This window comes from Canis aureus, chromosome 25 (genome assembly GCF_053574225.1).
Source record: "Canis aureus isolate CA01 chromosome 25, VMU_Caureus_v.1.0, whole genome shotgun sequence".
NCBI lineage: Eukaryota > Metazoa > Chordata > Mammalia > Carnivora > Canidae > Canis > Canis aureus.
The window spans coordinates 45,942,501-45,968,000 of record NC_135635.1 but is presented as its reverse complement, the minus strand read 5'-3'; the positions used below and the strand labels follow the sequence as shown (position 1 = coordinate 45,968,000).

Here is a 25,500-nt window from a genome sequence, read left to right as displayed (position 1 = left end):
GCGGTGCTAAACCGCTGAGCCACCCGGGCTGCCCATGGGTGATGTATTTCTCAGATGTAGCCACTGGTAGGGATCCCAGTAGCCCGGGCAGCACAGGGTCATGTGGGCAGTGGGGCGAGGGTGTGGGAAGTGTTTGCTGTGTACCCTGGACCAGCTCAGCCCCAGGCACTAGTGGAGCCACTTGGGGGTGCCCAGCAGTGCCAACGCCAAATCATGCTGTTGCCCCCACTTCTCTCTGTCTCTCGCAGATTTAAAAATGTGTCCTTCATCATGAAATCCGTGCAAACAGCCATGGCGCTTCGAACCATGTTCCCCAGGATGGTGGCAGGGTTTGACCTGGTAATGGACTGTGCATGATGAAGCTGAGAGCGGGGCCCAGGAGCTGCTCTTCCTGCAGGACTTGGCAGCTCCCACCAAACCCTTTGTAGAGGCACAGGCCTGGCCAGAGCTTAGCACTGACCTTCTCTGGGGGCCAGCAGGATGAAGACAGCTCCAAGAAGGGGAGCAGAAAGGGCCAGGAGGCTGAAAGGGGGAGTTCCAGAATAAGGAAGGAATTCGAGGAGCTTGGGCAGTAATGGTGGGCTTAGTCCCATTCCCCTGCCATCCGCCCTCTTTCTACCTACCTACAGGGGGCTCTTTAAACTGTGGCACATGGAGGGGGGCGGCGGCGGCAGGGGGTCTGGAAGCAGAGATGGGGATAGCCCTGGGCAAAACTGTCAAGGATATAGAGTTGTCCCTTGCCCCTCCATCCCATTTGCTTCCTCAGCTACTTCCGAAGCTGCGCATCCATAGGTGGTGCCCTGACCCTCCACCAAATCAAAGCCATAGCCAAGCTCCGACAGCCAGGGCACACTTCCCAGGTGATAACCCATCAATCTCATGAAGGAAGCTAAATTAGTTGGAGCTAACTGGCTCAAAGGCCATCCTGACTCCCTCTTATGGAAACTACTTTTTACCTGAGCCTGTGCTTAAGCTCTTGTTTTCAGACCATCCACAGTAGCATAAGAGTGGATTTTATTTTCTTCTTCTTCTTTTTTTAAAGATTTTATTTAATTATCTGACCCAGAGAGAGAGCACAGGGAGGGGTGAAGGACAGAGGGAGAGGGAGAAGCAGACTCCCTGGTGAGCAGGGAGCCCCATGTAGGACTTGATCCCAGGACCCTGGGATCATGACCTGAGCTGAAGGCAGACATTTAAATAACTGAGCCTCCTAGTTGCACCATAGGAATGGACAAAGGAGGCTGACTAAGCACCTCTAGTATAGAGCTTCCAGATCAGTCCCTAGAAGGACTGTAATGGACAAGTCCTGGAAGGAATTTGGGGTTGGAAGGGGGATAGTAGTTGTTCAAAGGGATCTACTTGCAAGGTCCAACTCATTATTAAGTGTGCACTCCATTCTACTACATTGAATATCCGTATTTGGCTTACTATAAAAATGTGTCATTGTCCCCTTCCCCAGCAAATTAAAATAGGCATTCTGAAGGAAATACACTTTTTATCCTAAGGTACTCTACTCGTGGCACATAGCTACAAATCCCGGGGTGTGTGTGGGTATGTGTCATTTAATTTGCAAAGCATAATTTTGTTGTAGTTACAGCTGAGGCACGGACCAAGCAGATGGCTCCATGTCCCCTCTTCTCTGTCCTGCAGGTGGGGCATGAAGACACTGGCTACTCCTTGTTTGACTACAAGGAGGCTTTGATGATTCCCACCTTGCATGGTGTTAAACTGCCTTACTTTTTCCATGCTGGAGAGACAGGTGAGCCATATGGAGACAAGCAAAACAGAGGAGGTGATAGATAGGAGGGGTCCTTATCATCACTCAAGAGAACTGATAGGATCCTGGGGCAGTATTGATATTGTTGAGAGTCGTTTTATTGTATTTGTCCATTTTGTATGCATTATTTCACTTAATCCTGATGACAAGCCCCTGGAGAAGGAATAACAATATCTGGCACGTTAAATATATTATTACTGGGGATCCCTGGGTGGCTCAGCAGTTTAGCGCCTGCCTTTGGCTCAGGGCGCGATCTTGGAGTCCCGGGATCGAGTCCCGCGTGGGGCTCCCAGCATGGAGCCTGCTTCTCCCTCTGCCTGTGTCTCTGCCTCTCTCTCTCTCTATGTCTATCATGAACAAATAAATAAATAAATTGTTAAAAAAATATATATATATATTATTACTAATTCTCACTCCAGTTCTGCTGGGAAGGTGTTTTTATCTCCATTTTATTTTATTTTATTTTGAAGATATATTTATTTATTTGAGGGAAGAGAGAGGAGGGGCAGAGGGAGAATCTCAAACAGACTCCCCATTGAACACTGAGCCAGACACCAGGCTTGATCTCAGGACCCTGAAATCATGACCTGAGCTGAAGTCAAGAGTTGGACTTTTAACCAACTGAGCCACCCAGGTGCCCCCCTCCTCATTTTATTGCCCAAGTCTCCAAATACAGTGGTTGGTCCAAGGGTAAGGAGCTAGTTATTAGTGGAGCTTGAGTTTGAGCCCTTTCTGATGTCTATTTTATAATGAATGAATTGTGCCTAGGAGATTAATTCACCTGTCTTAAGTCATACATGGGTTAGGTGGCAGAAGATGGACTAGGACCAGGCCTGCTCTAGCAATTAGGAAGCTTTGTCCACACTCATCAGTGCTGAAGGGGTGACCCCACCCAGCTCAAGCAGACCCCATTGCTATTGTTTCTGAAATGCCATTGGCTTAGCCACCCCTTTGTTTCCCAAAGCTCACTTCATAGGCTCGTGGGTCATCTCTCAGACCTTCCCATATCCCAGTCCTTAAAATGTGTAAACCCTAAGCAAAAGGAATCCCAGATCATGGCTGTAATTTCAGGTCAAAATGAAGATGTTGGGTGCTTAGATCAGGAGGAAAGCTTATTGCTGCATCCCACCTGGCGTCCCTGCATACCTGAGGCACCTGTCATCCTTAGAAGACCAAAGAGAAGGACACCTGGGTGGCTCAGCAGTTGAGCCTTTGCCTTTGGCTTAGGGCATGATCCCGGAGTCCCGGGATCAAGTCCCACATTGGGTTCCCTGCATGGAGCCTGCTTCTTCCTCTGCCTGTGTCTCTGGCTCTCTGTGTCTCTCATGAATAAATAAATAAAATCTTAAACAAAAAAAAAAAAAAGAAGAAGAAGAAGAAGACCAAGAAGATAAGTGGAGAGCATTGGGGGGGCTTGAATTTCACAACCAGGTTGAAATCTTGCCTTATCACACCATCTCTCAGATGAAGGATCTGTGTACATTAATCTCCTTTTTCCTGACATTTCAAGTCAATTTAGATCAAAGCTGTTCTACAGGTTTGAAGAATTGTTTGTGGGGGTTAGGGTAAGGGGGTAGGGGTAGGGGTTACTAACCTTGAAGAGCTTGTGGTCTGGTTGGGAAAATCGTACTTAGCTGTGTGAAATCATCTCAACAGTATGAAACAGCATAATAGGATCTAACCACATTCTAAGATCCATGGCCCTAGGAGAAGATTTTGCCAGGAGCTGAGTATTTAATACCCAAGAGTAATGTTCTTATTTTTTATTTTTATTTTTTTTAAGAATTATTTATTTATTCATGAGAGACACAGAGAGAGAGAGGCAGAGACACAGGCAGAAGGAGAAGCAGGCTCCATGCAGGGAGCCCGACATGGGATTTGATCCCGGGTCTTCAGGATCATGCCCTGGACCAAAGGCAGGCACTAAACTGCTGAGCCACCCAGGGATCCCCTGTTCTTATTTTTTAAAAGGAAGAAATCTTTGAAATTTTTAGATAGGAAACCAGTGAAAATCCACCCTAACCATGAAAAACATGCCCTAACCAACAGTGGGAATTGTTGGGTTTTATTCCTAACAGAAAAGTGAATTTTCATATTTTACCTGTAGATTGATAAGGATGCTTTTGGCTGCCGGGAATGGAATACATTTAATAGGTTTTGCAACAAGGTCATCTCTTATTTATTTTTAAATTTTTATTTATCCATTTGAGAGAGAGCATGAGCAGGGATGGGAGGCAGAGGGAGAGGGAGCTCAGCTTCCGCTGAGCAGCAAGTTCAACATGGGGCTTCATCCCAGGACTCTGAGATCATAACCTGAGCTGAAGGCAGACACTTAACCAACTATGCCCTAAAGTCATTTATTTTACATAGTAAGTGACCTCTGCTGTTTTCATCAAATCCAGGGTTTCACCTTACTTGGTTGTCATATAGTCAAATTACATTCAGGTTTAACTATTCCAGCGAAGCAAAAGATAAGATATTTCCCCCAGGACATCTCCTTTTATCAGAGAGGAAGCCCAAGAGCTCCCCACCAATAACCTTCCAGGCCAGCATTAAGACTATCCTAGAAAAAAAAAAAAAAAATAAAAAGACTATCCTAGCTGCAAGGGAAGCTGGGAGAGTCAAGACCTGTTATTTTCATGCTCCAAAGCAAGTCCTGCCTACAAGGGAGATACAGTGGGATGGCTGATGAACTAGGTAGCCAACAGTATCTGCCACCTCTTCGTGTTGGTCACTGATCTTGCAATTGATACTGTTGAAAATATAAGTTGAGGGGCAGCTCCAGTGGCGCAGTGGTTTAGCGCGTTGAGCGCTGCCTGAGGCCAGGGGCCTGATCCTGGAGACCCGGGATCCAGTCCCACGTCGTCGGGCTCCCTGCATGGAGCCTGCTTCTCCCTCTAACTGTGTCTTTGCCTCTCTCTCCTCTCCCTCCTCTCTCTCTCTCTCTCATGAATAAATAAAATGTTAAAAAAAAAGAAAACATAAGTTGAGTAAGTATACATAAGTACTAATATTGACAGTTTGCAACATATCATTGTAAAGATAAACAAAATTCCCAGAAAATCGCTCCGGAAACGAAAAATGGAAAGACTGGGGCAGCCCCGGTGGCGGTGGCTTAGCGGTTTAGCGCGCCTGCAGCCCGGGGCCTGATCCTGGAGACCCGGGATTGAGTCCCACGTCGGGCTCCCTGCATGGAGCCTGCTTCTCCCTCTGCCTGTGTCTCTGCCTCTCTCTCTCTCTCTCTCTCTCTGTGCCTCTATGAATAAATAAATAAAATCTTTAAAAAAACAAAAAATGGAAAGACTATAGACTGTGGAGTCCTATAGACCAAGATTTGTTTTTTTGTTTTTTTGTTTTTTTTTTTGAAGATTTTATTTATTCATGATAGAGAGAGAGAGAGAGGCAGAGACACAGGCAGAGGGAGAAGCAGGCTCCATGCTGAGAGCCCGATGCGGGACTCAGTCCGGGGCCTCCAGGATTGCGCCCCAGGCCAAACGCATGCGCTAAACCGCTGAGCCACCCAGGGATCCCCTAGACCAAGATTTGAAACCGAGTTCTACTACTTAACCAAATATGCTCCTTCAATTTATAAAGTCTGTATAAGTTTCACCTTCCTCATGTGTTATATACATACATAAAGGCTTGTCATAGGGATCCCTGTGATAGGGATCCTATCATAAATAAATAAAAATTAAAAAAAAAAAAAGGCTTGTCATACTTCTCATTAGCATTGTTATAAGGAAAGTATGTGTGTGTGTGTGTGAATGTTCTTTTTCTTTTTCTTTTTTTTAAGATTTTATTTATTCAAGAGAGACCCAGAGAGAGTGAGAGGCAGAGACACAGACAGAGGGAGAAGCAGGCTCCATGCAGGGAACCTGATGCGGGACTTGATAGTCATGTCCTGGGCCAAAGGCAGGTGCTAAACCACTGAACCACCCAGGGATCCCCTAATGTTCTTTTTCTTGCTTTAGAGTCTGGAGCCTTTATCTGAGGATGGTCTACAGGTCAGATCCATCTGATTGAAGACTATCTCTTTTTCCCCAGATTGGCTGGGTACTTCCATAGATAGAAACCTTCTGGATGCTCTAATACTGAACTCTACCAGGATTGGCCATGGATTTGCTTTGACCAAACACCCAGCAGTCTGGGCTGACTCCCGGAAGAAGAACATTCCCATAGAAGTCTGTCCCATCTCCAATCAGGTAAGTGAGATCCATGTGACCAACCCAGTACAATCTTCCCCTCCAGTCTCAATCTCTGTTCTGTTTCCCAAACTTTTTCCTGTATAATTTCTTGCTCCTTAACTCACTTGTTTTCTGTATTCTTCCATTGTCTCACTCTCGTTAGTAAGTTATTTAAGAATGGCCCTTTGCCTAACCCATTCATGACATTGAGGCAGCAATGAGGGTCCCCAATGGGGTGGAATTTTGGGCAGAGCCATAGACAAAGCTAAAGGGACAGTGAGGAAGGCCAGTGAAGTGGGAGGGGCCATAGGATACCGCTGCTTCCACAGTTGCTTGGGGTTCTTTGTGCACCAGCCTCTCTTGCTGTGTTTAGGAGAGCTGCTCTGAGCCAGACCAAGAAGAGACCAAATGTTTGTGGTGGTGAAGAAACTTGGAGAAAATTAGGAAGAGTATGAGGACTGGCTCTATTCTTTGTGTTGTACCCAGAAGTCATTCCAGTGTTCAGTGGTGATAAGGATAAGGAGCTGGTTATGCTACATGGTCTTACCTCACATGACAACTCTTTTTATTGGTCAAAGTTTGTCTTCCTCATTTGCCTATTATTGGGCAGGTTCTGAAACTGGTGTCTGACTTGAGAAACCACCCTGCTGCTGTCCTGATGGCCACTGGGTATCCCATGGTGATCAGCTCTGATGACCCAGCTATCTTTGGTGCCAAAGGCTTATCCTATGATTTCTATGAGGCCTTCATGGGCATTGGGGGAATGGAGGCTGATCTGAGGACACTCAAACAGCTGGCCATGAACTCCATCAAGTGAGTATCCTATGTACTTCCCAGATCTCCACTCCCTTTTCCACTCTACAATTTGCATTTATCTCTCTTAGAGTTTTAGGGTAGAAGCCTGGAAGATTTCTGTGGGTTTTCTTCACATCCTCTCTCTTTCATTATTGTTCTTGGACTGAGGAAAAATATGCTCTGCAAGCATCTGAGATCCCCTCACTGTTCCCTAACCCTTTCTCCTGGGGCTGACCTAGGTGCCTTTTCTCCTACAGGTTCAGCACCTTGTTGGATATTGATAAAAAGGCTGCCATGAAAACCTGGGAGGAGAGATGGGATAAGTTTGTGGCCGACCTGGCCAGGTGGCCAAAGTGAGAAGATAGCCATTTATTACCATATTCCTCTGCTTTCCTCTGCAAGCTGTTTTCACCTTTGGTCAGTCAGTCTTGAACCCACTCCAGTATGGTTTCTATCTCCATTTCTTTATCAAAACTGCCTCATGAAGGTCATCAATGGCCTCCACATTGCTTGACTCTCAGCACTTAAACAGTCTACCAAACTCATCTTTTTGAAATATTATTTTCTCTCAACCTCAGGCCATCAATTTTCTTGGTTTCCTCCTTTCTCTCTGGCCATTCCTTCCAGGGTCCCTTTTCCAGAGGGTCTTCTCTATCAGATCTCTGTGTTGAAATTCTTCAGGGCTCAGTTTTGCTGCTTTTTGCTTTTCTGTTCACATCTCTGCTTCTCTCCTCTACTTTTCTCTCTACTCAATAGTCTTTTTCTAGGTAGTCTCATCCATTCCTTTGCTTTTAAATATCATTTATTTGCTGATGATCCCCAGTTTATTCACTTGGATGGTTCACAGGAATCTCAGAAACCTATGTGCAATTCTGAACTTTCAATCTCTTTCCTTTCAATCTTTTCCTGGTCTTTCTCATCTTGGTAAATGGCACCTCCATCCCATCCCACTGAGTTGCTCTAAGTATAATTTCTCAGCAAAATTCTTGATACTGCTTTCTTCCCTGTTCCCTACATCAAAATGTACCTTGAATTCTGCACACCTCTCTATCTGTATTGCTGTTGGCTGAGTTCAAGCCGCTATCACTTCTTGTCTAAGTTATAATAGCCTCTTAGTTGATCTCTCCTTTCTTCTCTTTGCCTACTTCATTACATTTTTCACAGAGCAATGACTTTTTAAAAATTAATTCAGATTACTCCATTGTTTACTACTCAGTGCACTTAGAAAAACTCAAATGTTTCAACAGGGCATATAGCATCCTCTGTAACCTGGATTCCTTCCAGCAGCATCCCACCCTAGGCTCCCCTAGAGCACCAGATTCTGGCCACATTGGTCCTTTGTTCCTCAAATATCTCAAACTCTATGCTACATCAGGGTCCTTTCTCATTCTCATTGCCTGGGAGAGTCTTTCTTTCCACTTTTGTCTAACTGACTCCTGTTCACCCTTCAAGCTTCACTTTTAATGTCCCTGTGTCAGAAAAGTTTCCTAGACCCCTAACCTGTTAATATCTCTCATGGCACCTTGCTTTTTTTCTTCAAGGAAGGAAATACCATAATAATATGGTATTATCTTACCATAATTTGTAATTACGTATTTATTTCTGTGTTTATAGTCTTCACTTCCACCAGACTGTAAGCTCCCTGTGGGCGAGTACTGATGATTGTGAATCCAGAGCCTTGCTCCATGCCCCAAACCTAGTCAGTACTCAATAAAGGATATGTTGAACGAATGGATATAACCTGTATGTTTTGAGCTGGTTGCTGAAGCAGGAGAGAACAGAACAGAGTCTCCCCCAAAGAAAAGACCTCCCGTGATCAAATTCTGGCTTCTGACCTGGTTTTCAGGAGAAGTAAGGCAAGAAGCCAGCCCTGTCTTCACTTGACTAAAGGAAGTATAGGAGGATCAAAGAATTCATTAGAAGTCCCCAGAGGATTCAAGTGTCTGCTCATTCATCACCCATCACCTGCACCTGAGCTCAAAGGCCGCAGCCAACCCTCTCTCCATTAGTAGTTTATCACTATTTGGTTCATGACACTGGAAAAACTCTTGGTGATTAGAGGTCCTCAACCACAGGCTGGTACCCAGATGGAACAAGATGACCTTTCAGCTCCTGTCCAATTCTGACAGTCTTTGATTTATTGCCTTAACCAACCCCAGTAGATAGTATATAGGTCCCAACTCTGCCAACTTATGTTTAATAAATGGTGAAAATGGAACTGAGCAGAATGGACTTCTGTAGCAAGTTGTCATGATTATAGGCATCTTCCAGGAGTGTAAGGGCTCTGGCCTGGACTTTGTGTGATCTCTGATTTGGCAAATTAAACCAGCTGCTAGTCTTGTCTGCATGCCTTGTTCAATAGGCTGAGCCCTAGCAGAGAACTAGAAACATCAACAGAATCAGATGCTAAGATATGACTATCTGGGAAACAGGCTGTAGCCATCTTGGAACTAAGTAATATTTCTGCCAGGAGTGGAGTCGTTAAAACTGATTTCACTTATTTCTCCTGTAGGACTTCCCAGAAGGTACCCTGACATATGTTTTTTTGGAAAAACTTATGTGTTAATTGAATTTTTATAAATGAAATCATGCTGCACCTGGGGGCTTGCTATTTATTTCAAGGAAATCTGAAGCAAAGCCTTCTGTAAAACATTTTTGTAATTCGAATTATGTAGTCTATATTTATTTCTTGGAGTAAGGTTAAATGCTTTTTCCCTCTTTGTCAGGTAAATTGTCTGATCTGGAAAAACCTAATAGCCTGAGACACCAAGAGTCCTTGACTTGCCAGTCTTATTTTACAAGTCCCCATTATTTGGCCCATGATGAATTCCCTGGTCCAGCCCCCTCCTTCTGGATCCTGGAGTTTTTTTTTTTTTTTTTTTTTTTTGGGATCCTGGAGCTTTTTGTCAGCTGGCATAGCTCCCAGGGAAGGGCAGGGAGACTTCTCAAAATTCAAACCAAGGGAATGTTGTTGGAGATGCAAATCATCCTGTTTCTCAGCAGGTGAGAATTTGGGATCCAGCCTTAGGAAAAACCATGGAACATTTTTCTTATGATCTGAAATAATGTGAAACCTTCAGAAAAGTTGCAAGACTAGTACAAAGTACTCTAATGTTAGACTCTTTGTCTAGGTTCTCCAATTATTGACATTTTATGACTTGCTGTATCATCCTTTGTATATATATCTGCATCTTTCTTTTTTTTTAAGATTTTATTTATTTATTCATAGAGACAGAGAGAGAGAGAGAGAGAGGCAGAGACACAGCCAGAGGGAGAAGCAGGCTCCATGCAGGGAGCCTGATGTGGGACTCGATCTGGAGTCTCCAGGATCACGCCCTGGCTGCAGGTGGTGCTAAACCTGGGCTGCCCTCTGTATCTCTTTCAATGTCTGCAAGATAGATCCTTTTTTTTTTTTTTTTAACCATTCAAGACTTAAGATGCAGCCATTATGCCCCATTACTCCTAAATGCTCTAGTATACATTTACTAAAGGCAGTGCTATTCTTCTGTGTAACCATCCAAATCAGGAAATTAACATTGATAAAACACTACCATCTGGCCCTAGCCCTTCCAGGCATATTTCTTTTCTGGCCCCAGAACCTAATCCAGGATCACATGTTACATTTAGTTACACTCTCTGTTGTTTCTTTTACTCTGGAACAGTTCCCAGTCTTTCCTTGTCTTTTGTGACCCTGACATTTTTGAAGAGTCCAGACCAGTTATTTGGGAGAATATCTCTCATTTCAGGTCCATGTACTGTTGCCTTGTGAAGAGATTCCAGGTCATACATTTTCAGGGGAATGCCTCAGGAGTGATGCTTTGTTTTTTTTTTTTTTTTTTTTTTTTAATATTTTATTTATTTATTCAAGAGATAGAGAGAGAGAGAGAGAGAGAGAGAAGCAGAGACACAGGCAGAGGGAGAAGCAGGCTCCATGCACCAGGAGCCCGACGTGGGATTCGATCCCGGGTCTCCAGGATCGTGCCCTGGGCCAAAGGCAGGCGCCAAACCGCTGCGCCACCCAGGGATCCCAGGAGTGATGCTTTGTCCTTCTCAGTGCCTCACATCAGGAGCCACATGGCTCAGGGCCTGCTGAAGGCAGTCTGCACCAGCAAACAACAAACAATTGTAAAAATTTCAGCCTGCTGGTAAACCAATGGTGGTTTGAAACTGGTCTTTGTGGGAACTTTTTTCTAAATTTTTTTTTTTTAAGGACGCCTGGGTGGCTCAGCGGTTGGGCGTCTGCCTTTGGCCTGGGGCGTGATCCTGGAGACCCAGGAACAAGTCCCGCATCGGCTCTCTGCATGGAGCCTGCTTCTCCTTCTGCCTGTGTCTCTGCCTGCCTCTCTCTCTGTGTCTCTCATAAATAAATAAATAAAATCTTAAAAAAATATATATATATTTTTTTAGTGTAAGCTCTCGGTTCCAAGTGGCACTCAAACTCACAACCTTGAGATCAAGAATTGCATGCTCTACCAACTGCACTAGCTAGGCAGCTGAGACATCATGGGAGTTTTTACACTACAGAAATCAACAAATTTTACAAATTTGTAGCACCCCCCCCTCGCGCTGTTCCAGCCAGTTTTTTTTTTTTTAAGATTTTATTTATTTATTCTTGAGACACACACACACACACACACACACACACACACACACAGAGAGAGGCAGAGACACAGGCAGAGGGAGAAAGAGGCTCCATGCAGGGAGCCCGATGTGGGACTCCATCCCGAAACTCCGGAATCACACCCTGGGCCTAAGGCAGGCACCAAACCGCTGAGTCACTAGGGCTGCCCCCAGCCAGTTGTTAAACATTTATCAGCATACCAATGTATACAATGTCAATCTGACCCATTATGATGATGTTCCCATTAATGACTTTGTCAAGGAAATGTCTGCCAGGATTTGGAACTGTAATATTTTCCACTTTGTGACTATAAATATTTAATGAAGAAACACTTTATGTAAAAATCTTATTCCTCATCAAATCTTTAACCCATTAGTTTTTGTAGCCGCTGAAGATTATTGCCTGAATATACTATTATTATAATCATTATTGTTCTTATGTCTAACCCTGTTATTTACTTGAGAGAGAGAAGGAAGCAAGGGAGAGCAAGAGCCAGGGAGAGGGAGAAGCAAGCTCCCTGCTCACTGAACAGGGAGCCCATGGAGGGCTCGATCTTAGGACCCTGGGATCATGACCCCAGCTGAGGGCAGATGCTTGACCAACTGAGCCACCCAGGTACCATCAATCATTACTATTCTAGTTACTTATTGATGTGTAACAAATTATCCTGAAACTTAATGGTTTAAGAAATAACATAAATTTATTGTGTCCTATAGGTTTTGTAGGCCAGGGATTTGGGAAGGGACCAGGTAGGCAATTCTAGTTTGGTCTCTCTCTTGAGGTTACGGTTAAAATGGTGGTGGAGCTGGAGCAGTCAGGAGCTGGCCAGGTATCTCCTTGTCTCTATACAATCTCAGGGCTCAGCGTAGGTCCTCACAATGGCCAATGTGAACTTCCTTGCAGTATGGTGGCCAAAGTAAGTGTTCAGGTAATAAAGCAGAAATGCTGTTGTCTTTTCTAATTTGACCTTGGAAGTCACATGGTATCACTTCTGCCAACCTCAGTTGGTCATCTCTCTCTGTTCTAAGCCCTCCTACTTTCAAGAGAAGGGGAGAGAGACCCCACTTTTCAATGGAAAACTCAAAGTCACATGTAAGAAGAACATGTAGGATTAGAGATCCTGGTAAAAAATATTTTAGGGGGGTGCCTGAGTGGCTCAGCCGATTAAGCATCAGCCTTTGGCTCAGGTCATGATCTCAGGGTCCTGGGATCAAGTACTGTGTGGAGCTCCCTTCTCAGTGGGAAGCCAGCTTCTTCCTCTCCATCAGACTGCTGCTACCCCTGCTTGTGCTCACTCTCTCTGTCAAATAAATACAATCTTAAGGGAAAAAAAGAAACAAAAAAGAAAACAAAAACATCTAAAAAAAAATATTTTAGAAAATATAATCACCGGGACACCTGGGTGGCTCAACAGTTAAGCGCCTGCCTTTGGCTCAAGGGGTGATCCTGGAGACCCGGGATCGAGTCCCACATCAGATTCCCAGCATGGGGCCTGCTTCTCCCTCTGCCTGTGTCTCTGTCTCTCTCTCTCTGGGTCTCTATGAATAAATAAATAAATAAAATATTAAAAAAAAAAAAGATAGGATGCTGCCTGATTCTGTGAATCACTGAATAAAGCCAATTAGATATCTTCATAGCCACTCAACTGAATTTCTGTTACTGGCATATAAGACACACACAAAAATATTTATAATATTTTATATTATATATTATTTAATATTTATAATATTAAAATACATGTATATATATTTCCAAATTTATCTGTGGGTATTACTCTTTTTTTTTTAAGATTTATTTATTTAGGGATCCCTGGGTGGCGCAGCGGTTTGGCGCCTGCCTTTGGCCCAGGGCGCGATCCTGGAGACCCAGGATCGAATCCCACATCAGGCTCCCAGTGCATGGAGCCTGCTTCTCCCTCTGTCTGTGTCTCTGCCTCTCTCTCTCTCTGTAACTATCATAAATAAATAAAAATTAAAAAAAAAAAAAGATTTATTTATTTATTTATTTATTTATTTATTCAGAGAGAGCAAGAGAGAGGTAGAGACAGAGGCAGAGGGTGAAGCAGGTTCCACGCGGGAAGCCCGACGTGGGACTCAATCCCAGATCTCCAGGATCACACCCCGGGCTGCAGGCGGCGCTAAACCGCTGCGCCACCAGGGCTGCCCTATGGGTATTACTCTTAATTGCAGGGTCAAGAATTCAAGCCTCATGTTGGGCCTACAGTTTACTTCAAAAAAGCAAACAAACATGAGTTTGCACTCCTATCTCCAATTCTGTTCAATACCATGGATTTATTCCAGCCTCAGGCCTTGTCATGTCTAACCCTGTTATTATTCATGAAGTGAGAAACCTGGCCCCCACCATTCTCCAGGTATCTCCATAGTTACTGATTCCCTGTGTGTGTAGTCCATCTTCACCCCCACCCCCACCTCAGCTGATCCTGCAGGTCCCTCTGGTCCCAGAGGCCTCAAGGGAAGGGAGGGGAACCAACAAACAAGAGGGAAGGAAAGAACAGAAAAAGATTTGGGGGCGGCACCAGAAGGAGTTGTGGCGGTAGCAGCTGGAAAGGACCATGGCCAACAGTGAACACCTTCATTGCCATCAAGCCTGATGGAGTCCAGCGCAACTTCGTGGGAGAGATCATCAAGCGTTTCAAGCAAAAGGGATTCTGCCTCACTGCTATGAAATTAATCCAGGCTTCTGAAGACCTTCTCAAGGAGCACTATATTGACTTGAAGGACCGTCCATTCTTTGCCGGCCTGGTGAAGTACATGCAATCAGGGCCTGTGGTTGCCATGGTGTTGGAGGGCCTGAATGTGGTAAAGACAGGCCTAGTGATGCTTGGGGAGACCAACCCTGTGGACTCCAAACCTGGGACCATCCGTGGGGACTTCTGCATCCAAGTTGACAGGAACATTATCCATGGCAGTGATTCTGTGGAGAGTGCGGAGAAGGAGATTGGCTTGTGGATCCAGCCTGAAGAGCTGGTGGATTACAAGAGCTGTGCTAAGAACTGGATTTATGGGGAAAAAAAAGAAAAAAGAACTGGATTTATGAATGACAAGTGATGAGGGAGCAGACCTCAGTGCTTTGTCCGTTCCATTCCCTCTCCCTCCTATGAGCAAGGGGCCAGGCTCTTGCAAATCCAGTTATTTTTGAGAACTTCCTTATAACCTGGAGGGGACCTCTTGGAGCTGGGAGTGCTCCCTGTACAGTGGGCCACCATCAGATTAAAAGGTTTCATCAAAAAAAAAAAAAAAAAAAAAAGATTTGGAAGGAGAAAAACTCATGGACTCTTCAGAGTTTGAAGAGATCTCTAAATAGAAAGTGATTGGGCAGCCCCGGTGGCCCAGCAGTTTAGCTCCTGCCTTCAGCCCAGGACATGATCTTGAGGCCCCAGGATTAAGTCCAACATCGGACTCCGTGCACGGAGCCTGTTTCTCCTTCTGCCTGTGTCTCTGCCTCTTTCTCTTTCTCTCTGTGTCTCTCATGAATAAATAAATAAAATCTTTTAAATAAATAAATATATAAATAAATAAGAAGGGATTCCCTGTGGTGTCACTGAAGCCCCTTCCAAGTACCTGCAGGTACCTCTTCTAAGACCAATTGTACTCGTGGTTTAAAATTCTTTTCTCTTGGGCAGCCCGGATGGCTCAGCAGTTTAGTGCTGCCTTCCGCCCAGGATGTAATCCTGGAGTCCCGGGATCGAGTCCCACATCAGGCTCCCTGCATGGAGCCTGCTTCTCCCTCTGCCTGTGTCTCTGCCTCTCTCTCTCTCTCTCTTTGTGTGTGTGTGTCTCTTATGAATGAATAAAATAAAATCTTAAAAAAAAAAAAGACTTAAAAATTACTTTTCTCTAAGAGGGTCTTTCAAATATGTATAAGCCTCAGAGTCCCACAAAATCTGGATCTGGGTCTTGCTCTGGGTCAGCTCCTCATTTGGAATGAGGAAAACAAGGAGAAGATATATCAGGTTGAGAAGACTAGCAAAACTGAGATAAACGTTATAGGGTCTCAGCATGGAAGGGATCCTGAAAGCTATCTAAACCATCACCACTTCTGGAACAGCTGCCCAAATAATCAGTAAGAGCCACCCGCTTACTTTTTAAAGCTCATCAGAATAGGATTCTGAGGCAGATTACAATCTGCCTCAGCTGCCCTGTCCAGAATCCCAGAACATCCCTCTTCCCAAGACCAGGATATTGAGTGACTGATTGATGGATTCCTTGCCTCTCACAAGAACTATCACTGGAGGATTGGATGTATATATATAACTGTATCTATAGGCCAACATTAAGTTAGAGTGCTAGATTATTTTTTTAAGACTTTTATTTATTCACAAGAGACACGGTGGCGGGGGGGGGGGGGGGGGGGGGGGCGGTGCTGCAGAGACACAGGCAGAGGGAGAAGCAGGTTCCATGCAGGGAGCCTGATGTGGGACTTGATCCCAGGTCTCCAGGATCACGCCCTGGGCTGCCCAGAGTGCTAGATTATATATATTATTTTCACATACGTACTATGTTCTTTATATAGCAGTTCCCCTGTAAGTAACTTTTTCTTTGTCCAGGAAGGGTGTAAATAGAAGGTATGGGGGCTGGCAGGGCTGTTGGGGGCTGGGAGTGTGGTGGGTCCAGGGAGCACTTTTCGACTGACTTTGCCAGAGAAACCTCCATATAGCACTCTGCCTGCATGTCATGGTGCCGCCAGGGCAGAATTGCCAAGTTTCATTTTGTCCCGGCCTTTAGCAAAAGCTTCCTCCTTCAGGGTGGCCTGGGTCTAGTCTTCCGAAAGTCTTTGCCTGGGGACTGGCCAGAGACCAAATGTGAGGGGGGTGAGGTCTGTCCTGGTCCGGCCCGACCTTCCTGGGGCTAAGCCCCTTCCCGGGCAGGGGAGGGTGGAAGCCTGGTGTTTGGATTCCTAGAATATTGGAGCTGGGAGAGGCCAGAAGATGATCTTATCTAACTGAGGACCCAGCTAAGGCCCAGAGGGGGCACACAACCCCGTCCAGGTCAGCAGTGGGTAACAGCGGGTTTCCAGGCTCCTGCTGCAACGCTGGTGTGAAGCAAGTGTCAGGGGCGGGTCTCCTCGGGCTCGCGGTGAGCCTAGAGCAGAGGGTGGAGCTGGGGCAGCCGCAGCCCTACGGAGCCCCTCACGCGCTCCGCCTGATGGGGACAGACCCGCCAGCCCCCCTGGGAGCGGCGATCCCCGCCCCCGGGACAAGCTGACCTGCCGCGACCCGGGCCCGGCTCTGCGGTTCCGAGCCCGAGCCCGAGCCCGAGCCCGGAACCGGCTGGGCTTCCGTCCCCTCGAGGGGCTCAGGGCCTTCCCTTTGTCGGGGTCGCCGGGCAGGGCGCGGGGCCCGCCAGTCCGCCCGCCGCCCGCCGCCCGCCGCCCCGGCCCGCACACGGCTGTGGCCGTCCCAGGCCCCGCGGCTGCCACGTAGGGGGGACCGCCCGGGCCAGGAGCGCGTGGACCGCACGTGGCCATCAGCGGCGCGACCCGGCGGGAAGGGGCGTCCCTCCACCTGCGGCGGGCGGCGGGCGGCGGGCGGCTGGGGGCGGGCTGCGGGGGGCGGGCGGACGACTGCGGGCGGCGGGGGCCGGACTGCGGGGGGCGGGCGGCGGACTGCGGGGGGCGGGCGGACGACTGCGGGCGGCGGGCTGCGGGCTGCGGCGCGCTGCTGACCCCTGGCGGCCGGCCGCGGGCCTCGCGCTGCGGGTCGCGGGGCTCTGGGGCCTCCGAGCGGCGGGCGGAGGGACGGCGGCTCTGCTAGCAGCAGCACCGCGGGGCGGCGAAGGCGCGGCGCGAGCAAACCGGTACCCTTCCGCCGGGACAGACGAAGCAAACGCCCCCGGGCCGCCCCCCGACCGGGCGCCTGGCTGCAGTCGGGGGAGTCCGGAACCCGTGACGCGGGCTCTGAGTTTGGCCCCACGCCGGGTGTAGAGATGCCCTGAATAAAACCTAACAAAATCCACCCTCGGCCGTCTAACCCTGGGGTGACTCCCGGCAGGGGAGGCTCTTCCCCTCTCCAGGGACTCTGCGGACCCACGTGGAGCCTGCGCCCGGCCTCGGACTCAAAGGCCTCATTTCTTATCCCTCGAGGCGCTGGGCCGTGGGTTTTCTCGGCGGCCCTTGTAGCACTCTGCCCTCCCCTGCTCTTCAGCTTAGCACCGCAGGCAGACACCATGGCCTATAGGAAGGCGGTAGAGCGGCAGCCCCGGTGGCGGTGGCGCAGCGGCTGGGCGATCGGCAGGCTCATGTTATCCCATGGCTATGTTACCCTGTCATCCTTTGGGGCTGGATCCCAGGATCCTGAGATCATGACCTCAGCCGATCATGAATAAATAATATTCATTACCATTTATCTCATGAATAAATAAATAAAATCTTTTTTAAAAAAGTATAACTAGGCAAGAACTTTGCCATAGTATTACTCTCAGTGGAATGGACTGGATGCTTACTAAATTTTTGGTTTGTTTTTTGTTTTTTTTCTTTGTAAAGATTTTATTTATTTATTCATGAGAGACAGAGAGAGAGAGAGAGAGGCAGAGACACAGGCAGAGGGAGAGGCAGGCTCCATGCAGGGAGCCCGATGTGGGACTCCATCCTGGGTCTCCAGGATCACGCCCTGGGCCAAAGGCAGGTGCTAAACCGCTGATCCACCCAGGGATCCCTTACTAACTTTTTGAATTAATTGTATTTCCAGAAAACCCATAAGCCATATGTATTTGGAAATAAAAATAAGGTGCAGGTGGTTGAGCAACTCTTGGTTTCAGGTAGGAGGGTGTGATCTCAGGGTCATGGGATCAGGCCCTGCATCAGGCTCTGTGCTCAGCTTGGAGTCAGCTTACCCTCTGTCCCTCCCCACCACATTCGTATGTGTGCCCACATGCTCTCTTTCTTTCTCAAATAAATAAACCTAAAAAACAGAAACACAATGAATTTCTGTATGTTGATTTTGTATTCTGTGACTTACAGAATTAATTTATCAGTTCTAGTAATTTTTTGGTGGAGTTTTTAGTATTTTCTATATATAGTGTCATATCATCTGTATATAGTGAAAGTTTTACTTTTTCCTTACCAGTTTGGATGCCTTTTATTTCTTTTTGTTGTCTGATTGCTGTGGCTAGGACTTCCAGTACTATGTTGAATGAAAGTGGTGAGGGATATCCTTGTATTGCTCCTGATCTTAGGGGAAAAACTCAGTTTTTCACCATTGAGAACGATGTTCACTGTGGGTTTTTCACATGTGGCCTTTGGTATGTTGAGGTATGGTCCCTCTAAACCTACTTTGTTGAGGGTTTTTATCATGAATGGATGTTGTACTTTGTCAAATGCTTTTTCTGCATCTCTTGAAATGATCATGGTTTTTAGCCATTCTCTTATTGATGTGATGTATCACATTGATGGATTTGTGAACATTGAACCATCCTTGCATCAAAGGATAAATTCCACTCAGTTGTGGTGATCTTTTTAATGTATTATTGGATTCAATTTGCTAGTATTTTGTTGAGGAGTTTTGCATCTATATTCATCAGGGATATTCATCAGATCTATATTCATCTGTTCTTTTTTTCTTTCTTATAGTGTCTTTATCTGATTTTGGTATCAGGGTAATTAATGCTGCTCATAGAATGAATTTGGAAGCTATCCTCCGCTTCTATTTTCTAGAATAATTTGAGAAGTCTAGCAAATACCTTTATAACCATTACTTTAAATTCTATATCAGCCATATTACTTATATGTTTCTTTTAGCTTTTTGCCATGATTTTGTCTTGTCCTTTCCTTTGGGACATAGTCCTGTGTTTCCTCATTTTATCTAACTCTCTGTGCCTGTTTGTATGTGTTAGGAAAGTCAGCTACATCTTCCGCTCTTGGAAGTCGTGGCCTTGTGGAGAAGAGGTCTTGTAGTGCCCTGTGGTGCAGTGTCCCCTGTTCACTAGAGCCCGGTGCTTCAGGGGTGTCTGCTGTGTGCGTTATGTGCACCTCGAGCAGTGGCTGGTTTGTCACATCCACAATGGTTCTCTTTGCCTGTTGTGAACAGGTGTTGTTAGTTAGTGGGTCAGTCTGGGGCCACCAGGGGCTTGAGTTGCATCAGACCAGGCACTTGTCAGAGCTGCAGGTGCTCTCCGTGTCTTGTCCTCTGAGAAGCTTGCCTTGTGGGCATGGCCTGCCGTCAGACCAGATGTCTGCCCCTAGCCCACTGCTGGGCTGTGGTCAAACTTGTGTGTGTGGTTTTCTTCTTCTCTGCTGTGGGTAGTGGTCATTTTGGAGTGGGGCTGGCCTGTTAGGGCTGCTTGCATGCTGCCATGCTTGTGGTGCAGCTTTGGATGGACTCCTGCCAAGTATGTGTTGGAGGGGACAGTTTTGTAGGACAATGTGGGGACAGGGCATGCTGCCAGCCAGGTCCTAGCCAGTCAGCTGCTGGAGGGGACCTACAGCTGCTAAGGAAAGCTCCTGCCTCAGCTAGGTTGGAGGGGGTGAGTCTGCAGAAGGGCATGGGGGTGGGGCACACAGTGCTTGCTAGGTTAGGTAGAGAATGTTGTTGGCATTGTGCTGGTTCCCACAGGTGTCCATATGTCTAGGCAGAGGCTGGGGAAGGAAATGGTGCCTGTCCACTCTTTGTTCTTGGAGAGATCTCCCAAGGATCCCTGCCTCTCCAGCACACACTCTGAGGTTAGTAAATATATTTTCCCATAAACTCCAGGCATTTTTCAAACTGCTGCTTCTGTGCTGCATCTCAGTGGGGCTGTTTGTTGTGCTGTCTCTTAATGGCAAGGATTCTACCCTCCTGGCTCTCCCAGAGCCAACCCCACTGATTTTGACAGTTCAGATGTTAAGCCCCCCTAACTGTTGGGACCCTCTGGTTTTCAAAGCCAAATGTTATGGAGATTCACCTTCCTCATGCAGGTCCCCTGTGCCTGGGATGCTTGGCCTGGGGACCTGCTTCTCTCCCTTCTGTGCCTGCAGATGGTCCCCGGGTCTGCTTAGCTGACCATGTCTCTACCCTCCTTACCTTCTTTGATGTGGCTTCTTCTCTGCATTTAGCTGTGAGGAATATATGCTGCCAGGCTTTGGGTTCTTTTCTGGGTTATTTATGCTGATATGGATGCTATCTAGTTCTGTCCATGGAAGAAAGTGAGCCCAGGGATATTCCTTAACATGTTTCTCTGGCCTGCATATTACCTGTAAATTAATCATTGGAATTAGAGTCTTTTTTTTTTTTTTTTAAAGTAATCTCTACACCTAAGGTGGGGACCCGAGATCGAGAATCACATGTGCTACTGACAGAGCCAGCCAGGGACCCCAGAATTAGAATCTTGATAAGATTTAGGTGTGATTCTTCCCATGGGACTGTTTCATTCCTACCTCCTACCAATGAGGAGCAACCAGTCTGGACAGTCCATGACCTGTGCAGGGCTGGAGATGCAGCGGCAGTAACCAGATGGAGATCACACTGAGTCAGGGCTTGGGGAGGGGCAGCTCCTGCATTGGGTAAGCTTACTCAAGAGTCTGGGCTCTTGGAGGGCAGTTGGACTCCTCCCCACCACATCCCCCCTGAGTCCCCTCCACTCCTTGTGAGGGCTTGGGGCTTGCCGAGTAGAGGCCTGCACCTGTGTGCTAGTCAGCCAGGAGAGAGCTTGCAGGCTGGGCCCCCCTGGATCCCCTCAGAGGCTCCCTGGGGGGTCAGTAGCAGGAGAGTGTGAGGGCTGGGCAGCAAGTGGTAAATGCTCCCCTTAGGGCTCTGTAAGAGAAGGAATGGACAAGGAGCCTTATTTGGAGAATCCTGGCACAGCCCTGACACAGAAGTACAGTGCAGCTTGGGGACCCAGATCTGAGGAGCTGAAAAGGCCTAAGAGGGGCTGGTTTGAGTGCAGTGGTTTCACAATTAATTGATCACAGCCAGTTACAGATTTCTTTGTTCCTTCTTCACTCCCACTGCTTCACTTGAATAGGCCAAAGGGGCAGGGAGGGGCAGGGCAAGCCCAGGAAGGGCAGGTAGCAGGAAGTCAGGGGAAGGGCCACAGTCTTTGAGCAGGGAGGTAGATCCCTGGGGCTGCTAGGAACTCAGCCCAGGGATTCATTTGGACATCACATGCTTCCAAGATGTTTGGACCCTCTCTTCTCTTGTTTTCTTCCTTTTTCTTCACTCATCTCTGTTTGGTTTTCAGCATTTCCTTACCAGTCTTCTCTTGCTTCTTTTTCTCTTCTCTTCCTCTCCAGCTTCCCCTTTCTTTCTTTCTTTTTTTTTTTTTTTAAATTTTTATTTATTTATGATAGTCACAGAGAGAGAGAGAGAGGCAAAGACACAGGCAGAGAGAGAAGCAGGCTCCATGCACCGGGAGCCCGACATGGGACTCGATCCCGGGTCTCCAGGAACGCGCCCTGGGCCAAAGGCAGGCACCAAAGCGCTGCGCCACCCAGGGATCCCCAGCTTCCCCTTTCACTCACCTCCCCGCCCAACTCCCATTCAGAAATCCACCTGCATTTCACATGGACACTTTGTATAGAGCACAGGTGTGGTGGGGAGGACCAGGCCAGGTGTGCCAGGCTGCCAGCCGCCAGCTCATTGCCTGAGTTTTAAGGAGCCCTCTCCTCATTGCCTGGTCTTGGAGCTCCATATTCAGGACAGCTTAACCGTCACACATGCCCTGGCTCACCTGGCCTCTCAGGCTGCAGTTCCCTGGAGCAGGTGGTGAGGGAGTGGGAGAGAGGGTGGACACAGGACAGGGACAAGAGCACCTGGCAAAGGCACACTGCAGTGGCAGTTCTGGGAGAAGGAGAATCTGAGCAGGAGCATTGGGCTGTGAGTAGAACTCATCAGTGTGGCCAGATGGCTCCCTGTGTTCTTCATTTTATTCTATGGCTGGGACAAGATGTCAGAAAGTCACCCTTCCACCCCTGTAGCCAAGGGTAAGGAAGGCAAAGATCTGGGGATGCAGGTGGGAGGTGGGCTCAATGACACCGTACTTTAGCCTGGGAGGTTTTAAAGTTTTTCTGTAAATGTTATCTGGTTACAAATTAGAGTCACATAATCTGAATGAGACTAGGTCATTATTTTTCTGACCAGGACTGCCACCCCCAGCCACAGCACAGGGCCCAGGGAAGCTCAGACAGGTCCTGGAAAGTGCTTTCTCTTCCAGAGCTCAGCCATACTGAAGGTCTGTCACCCTCACCCCAGGATTAACACAGCCACACCTGCTGTCTGATGGGTTCCAAGCAGGGAAGACTGATGGGCTAGAGAACATGAAGGAATGAAACTGAGCAGGAGCCTGTGGGGTGCTGATGTTTCAAACCCCTGGGTCCCTCTTTGGACCTTTGCTTTGCTCCTGTCATTGTGTCCTTGTGTCTTTGTGTGTGTGTGTGTGTGTGTCCTAGTGTCTTGAGCGCTGAATTGCTTCAACTTCCCATGACCCTGTTGTCCAGGTCTTGAGTCAGAGCTCTAATTGTGGTGCAAAAGATGTCATTCTTTGCTTCTAGAGGTCTGGAGGGGCCGGGAGCTGGCCTAGGCTGCTGGAGCCACCTGACTGCACAGGTGGCCAGTAATTCTGCTAATTGCCAGGGTTTGGGAAGGCAAATAGGGGTTGCTAGTCTGGAGCAAGTGGGGACACAGGCTCTAAGGATAAGTCCATAAATGCTCCTTGATTTCCTGCTTAAATCTTACTCCACTGAAAAATAGACATGGGACAGACAGAATAAATATCAGATTCATTACTGTCAACAGCTTGTTGGGACAGGACACAACAGATGTTGGAGAGGATGTGGAGAAAGGGGAACCCTCTTGCACTGTTGGTGGGAATGTGCACTGGTGCAGCCACTCTGGAAGACAGTGTGGAGGTTCCTCAAGAAGTTAAAAATAGAACTACCCTAAAAATAGCAATTCCACTACTAGGTATTTACCCAAAGGATACAAAAATACAGATTCAAAGGTGTACATGTACCCTTATGTTTATAGCAGCATTATCAACCATAGCCAAACTATGGAGAGAGCCCAGATGTCCACCAACTGATGAATGGATAAAGAAGACGTGGTCTATATATATAATGGAATATGTATGACTCAGCCACTAAAAGAATGCAATCTTGCCATTTGCAGCAACATAAATGGAGGTAGAGTGTATCATGTGAAGTGAAATAAGTCAATTGGAGAAAGACAAATACCATATGATTTTACTCATATGTGGAATTTAGGAAATGAACAGATGAACAGGTAGGAAGGGAAAAAAGAGAGAAGGAGAGAGGGAGAGGCAAACCATAAGAGACTCTTACTGATAGAGAACAAACCAAGGATTGATGGAGGGAGGTGGGTGGGGAATGGGGTAATGGGGGATGGATGGGTGAGCACTTGTTATGATGAGCACTGGGTGTTATACATAAGGGATGAATCACTAAATTCTGCTCCTGAAGCTAATATTACACTATATGTTAACTCACTAAAATTTACTTATTTATTTATTTTTTAAAAGATTTTATTTATTTATTTATGAGAGAGAGAGAAAGAGAGAGAGAGAGGCAGAGACATAGGCAGAGGGAGAAGCAGGCCCCATGCAGGGAGCCCAACGTGGGACTTGATCCCTAGTCTCCAGGATCACGCCCTGGGCTAAACCACTGAGCCACTGGGCTGCCCAACTCACTAGAATTTAAATAAAAATTTGGAAGAAAAAAAAGCTTGTTGTAGAACATGGCTCATTTGGGAGACAAAATGGGCTTACTAGCCCTCTACCCTTGAAACACACGAATCCAGAAGTCATTGGCACAGGTGTAAAAGGCAGCCTTCCTCACTACAGGGGCAGACTGGAACAGCAGGTCGCATTGATGGGCTGGTTCCCTAAAGGGAGAAAGGACAGAGCCACATGTGCCTCCTTCTTTCTGACAAGCCTACTCATCAAGTAAATTAAGTGTTCTGTGTCTGAGGTGGAGAGAAGCTAGTAGCGTTGTTAATAGAAGTTGTATTTTCAGGGGTGCCTGGGTGGCTCAGTCAGTTAAGCATCTGACTCTTGATTTCAGCTCAGCTCAGTGTTGTGACATCAAGCTCCACTTTGGGGTTCAGGCTGGGTATGGAGCCTCAAGATTTTCGCTTTCCTAATCTCCATCTGCTCCTCCCCCCACCTCCTTTTCTGAGGAAGAAAAAAAAAGTTGTATTTTCAGGGAAACATGAGAAGGGAATAAGTATCACTCCCCAACAAAGATGAATTGTAACCTATTCTCAAAATTCTCCCTCAGCAAGACTAGGTGAGGCCTCTGGAAAGCTCTGTATGTGTCCCTTTACTGACCACTGCCCAGGTCCACCCACCTCCCTGCTGTCTGCTCCCCATCCTCCACTGGCTTTCTTCCAGCCACAGCACTCCCACCCTTCCTCTGGGGACCCATTAATTCTCCGGGTTTTTTTCTTTTGTCGGTCTCCTAGTGTGAGACATAAAATGCCAATTTCCTTTATTACCTTTTTATGTGGAAAAGGAAACCCCCATTTTTATAACCAGGCACAAAGCTGAATTTCCCAAACTTCTTTGCCCCTAGGTGTGGCCATGTGGTTAAGTTTTGGACAGTGAGGTATATGCAGATGTTGTGTACAGGCACACCTGGGAGACATTGGGAGTTCAGTTCCAGATGACTGAAACAAAGGGAATATTACAATAAAGCAAGTCAAGTATATTTTTTGGTTTCCAGTGCATTTAAAGTTATGTTTATACTATAGTCTACTAAGAGTAATAATAGTATCATGTCTAAAAAAACTCAATATATCTTAGTTAAAAAATACTATATTGCTAAAAATGTTCACCATCATCTGAGCGTTGAGCAAGTCATAATCACTGATCACAGATCACTGTAACAAATATAATAATGAAAAATTTTGAAATATTTCAAGAATTAACAAAATGTGGACGGCCCCGGTGACTCAGCGGTTTAGCGCCGCCTTCAGGCCAGGGTGTGATCCTGGAGACCTACGTTGGGCTCCCTGCATGGAGTCACTTCGCCCTCTGCCTGTGTCTCTGCCTCTCTCTCTCTCTGTGTCTCTCATGAATAAATAAATAAAATCTTAAAAAAAAAAGGAATTACCAAAATGTGATATGGAGATATGAAGTGAGCAAATGTTGGAAAAGTGTCACTGGGAGACTTGCTCA

The 25,500-nt window shown here is 46.8% G+C and overlaps 1 protein-coding gene and 1 pseudogene across 4 annotated transcripts in view; both read left to right on the top strand.

Annotated features, from left to right (window-relative positions):
* ADA2 (adenosine deaminase 2) overlaps positions 1-9,914 on the top strand; it is a 31,004-nt gene extending 21,090 nt beyond the window's left edge. The window contains exons 5-9 of one of the 4 annotated variants that reach the window (XM_077871707.1): positions 249-339; positions 1,651-1,759; positions 5,822-5,979; positions 6,572-6,774; positions 8,603-9,914. In XM_077871707.1, coding sequence (XP_077727833.1) covers positions 249-339; positions 1,651-1,759; positions 5,822-5,979; positions 6,572-6,774; positions 8,603-8,765 — 724 coding nt within the window. In that variant the 3' untranslated portion in view covers positions 8,766-9,914. Of the gene's footprint in view, positions 1-248; positions 340-1,650; positions 1,760-5,821; positions 5,980-6,571; positions 6,775-7,013; positions 8,488-8,602 lie in introns of those variants that run through there. The other 3 variants (XM_077871704.1, XM_077871705.1, XM_077871706.1) reach the window with 3 other exon arrangements.
* A 2,256-nt stretch (positions 9,915-12,170) lies between these two features.
* LOC144297524 (nucleoside diphosphate kinase A pseudogene) lies at positions 12,171-14,888 on the top strand (annotated as a pseudogene).
* The last annotated feature ends 10,612 nt before the right edge of the window (positions 14,889-25,500 follow it).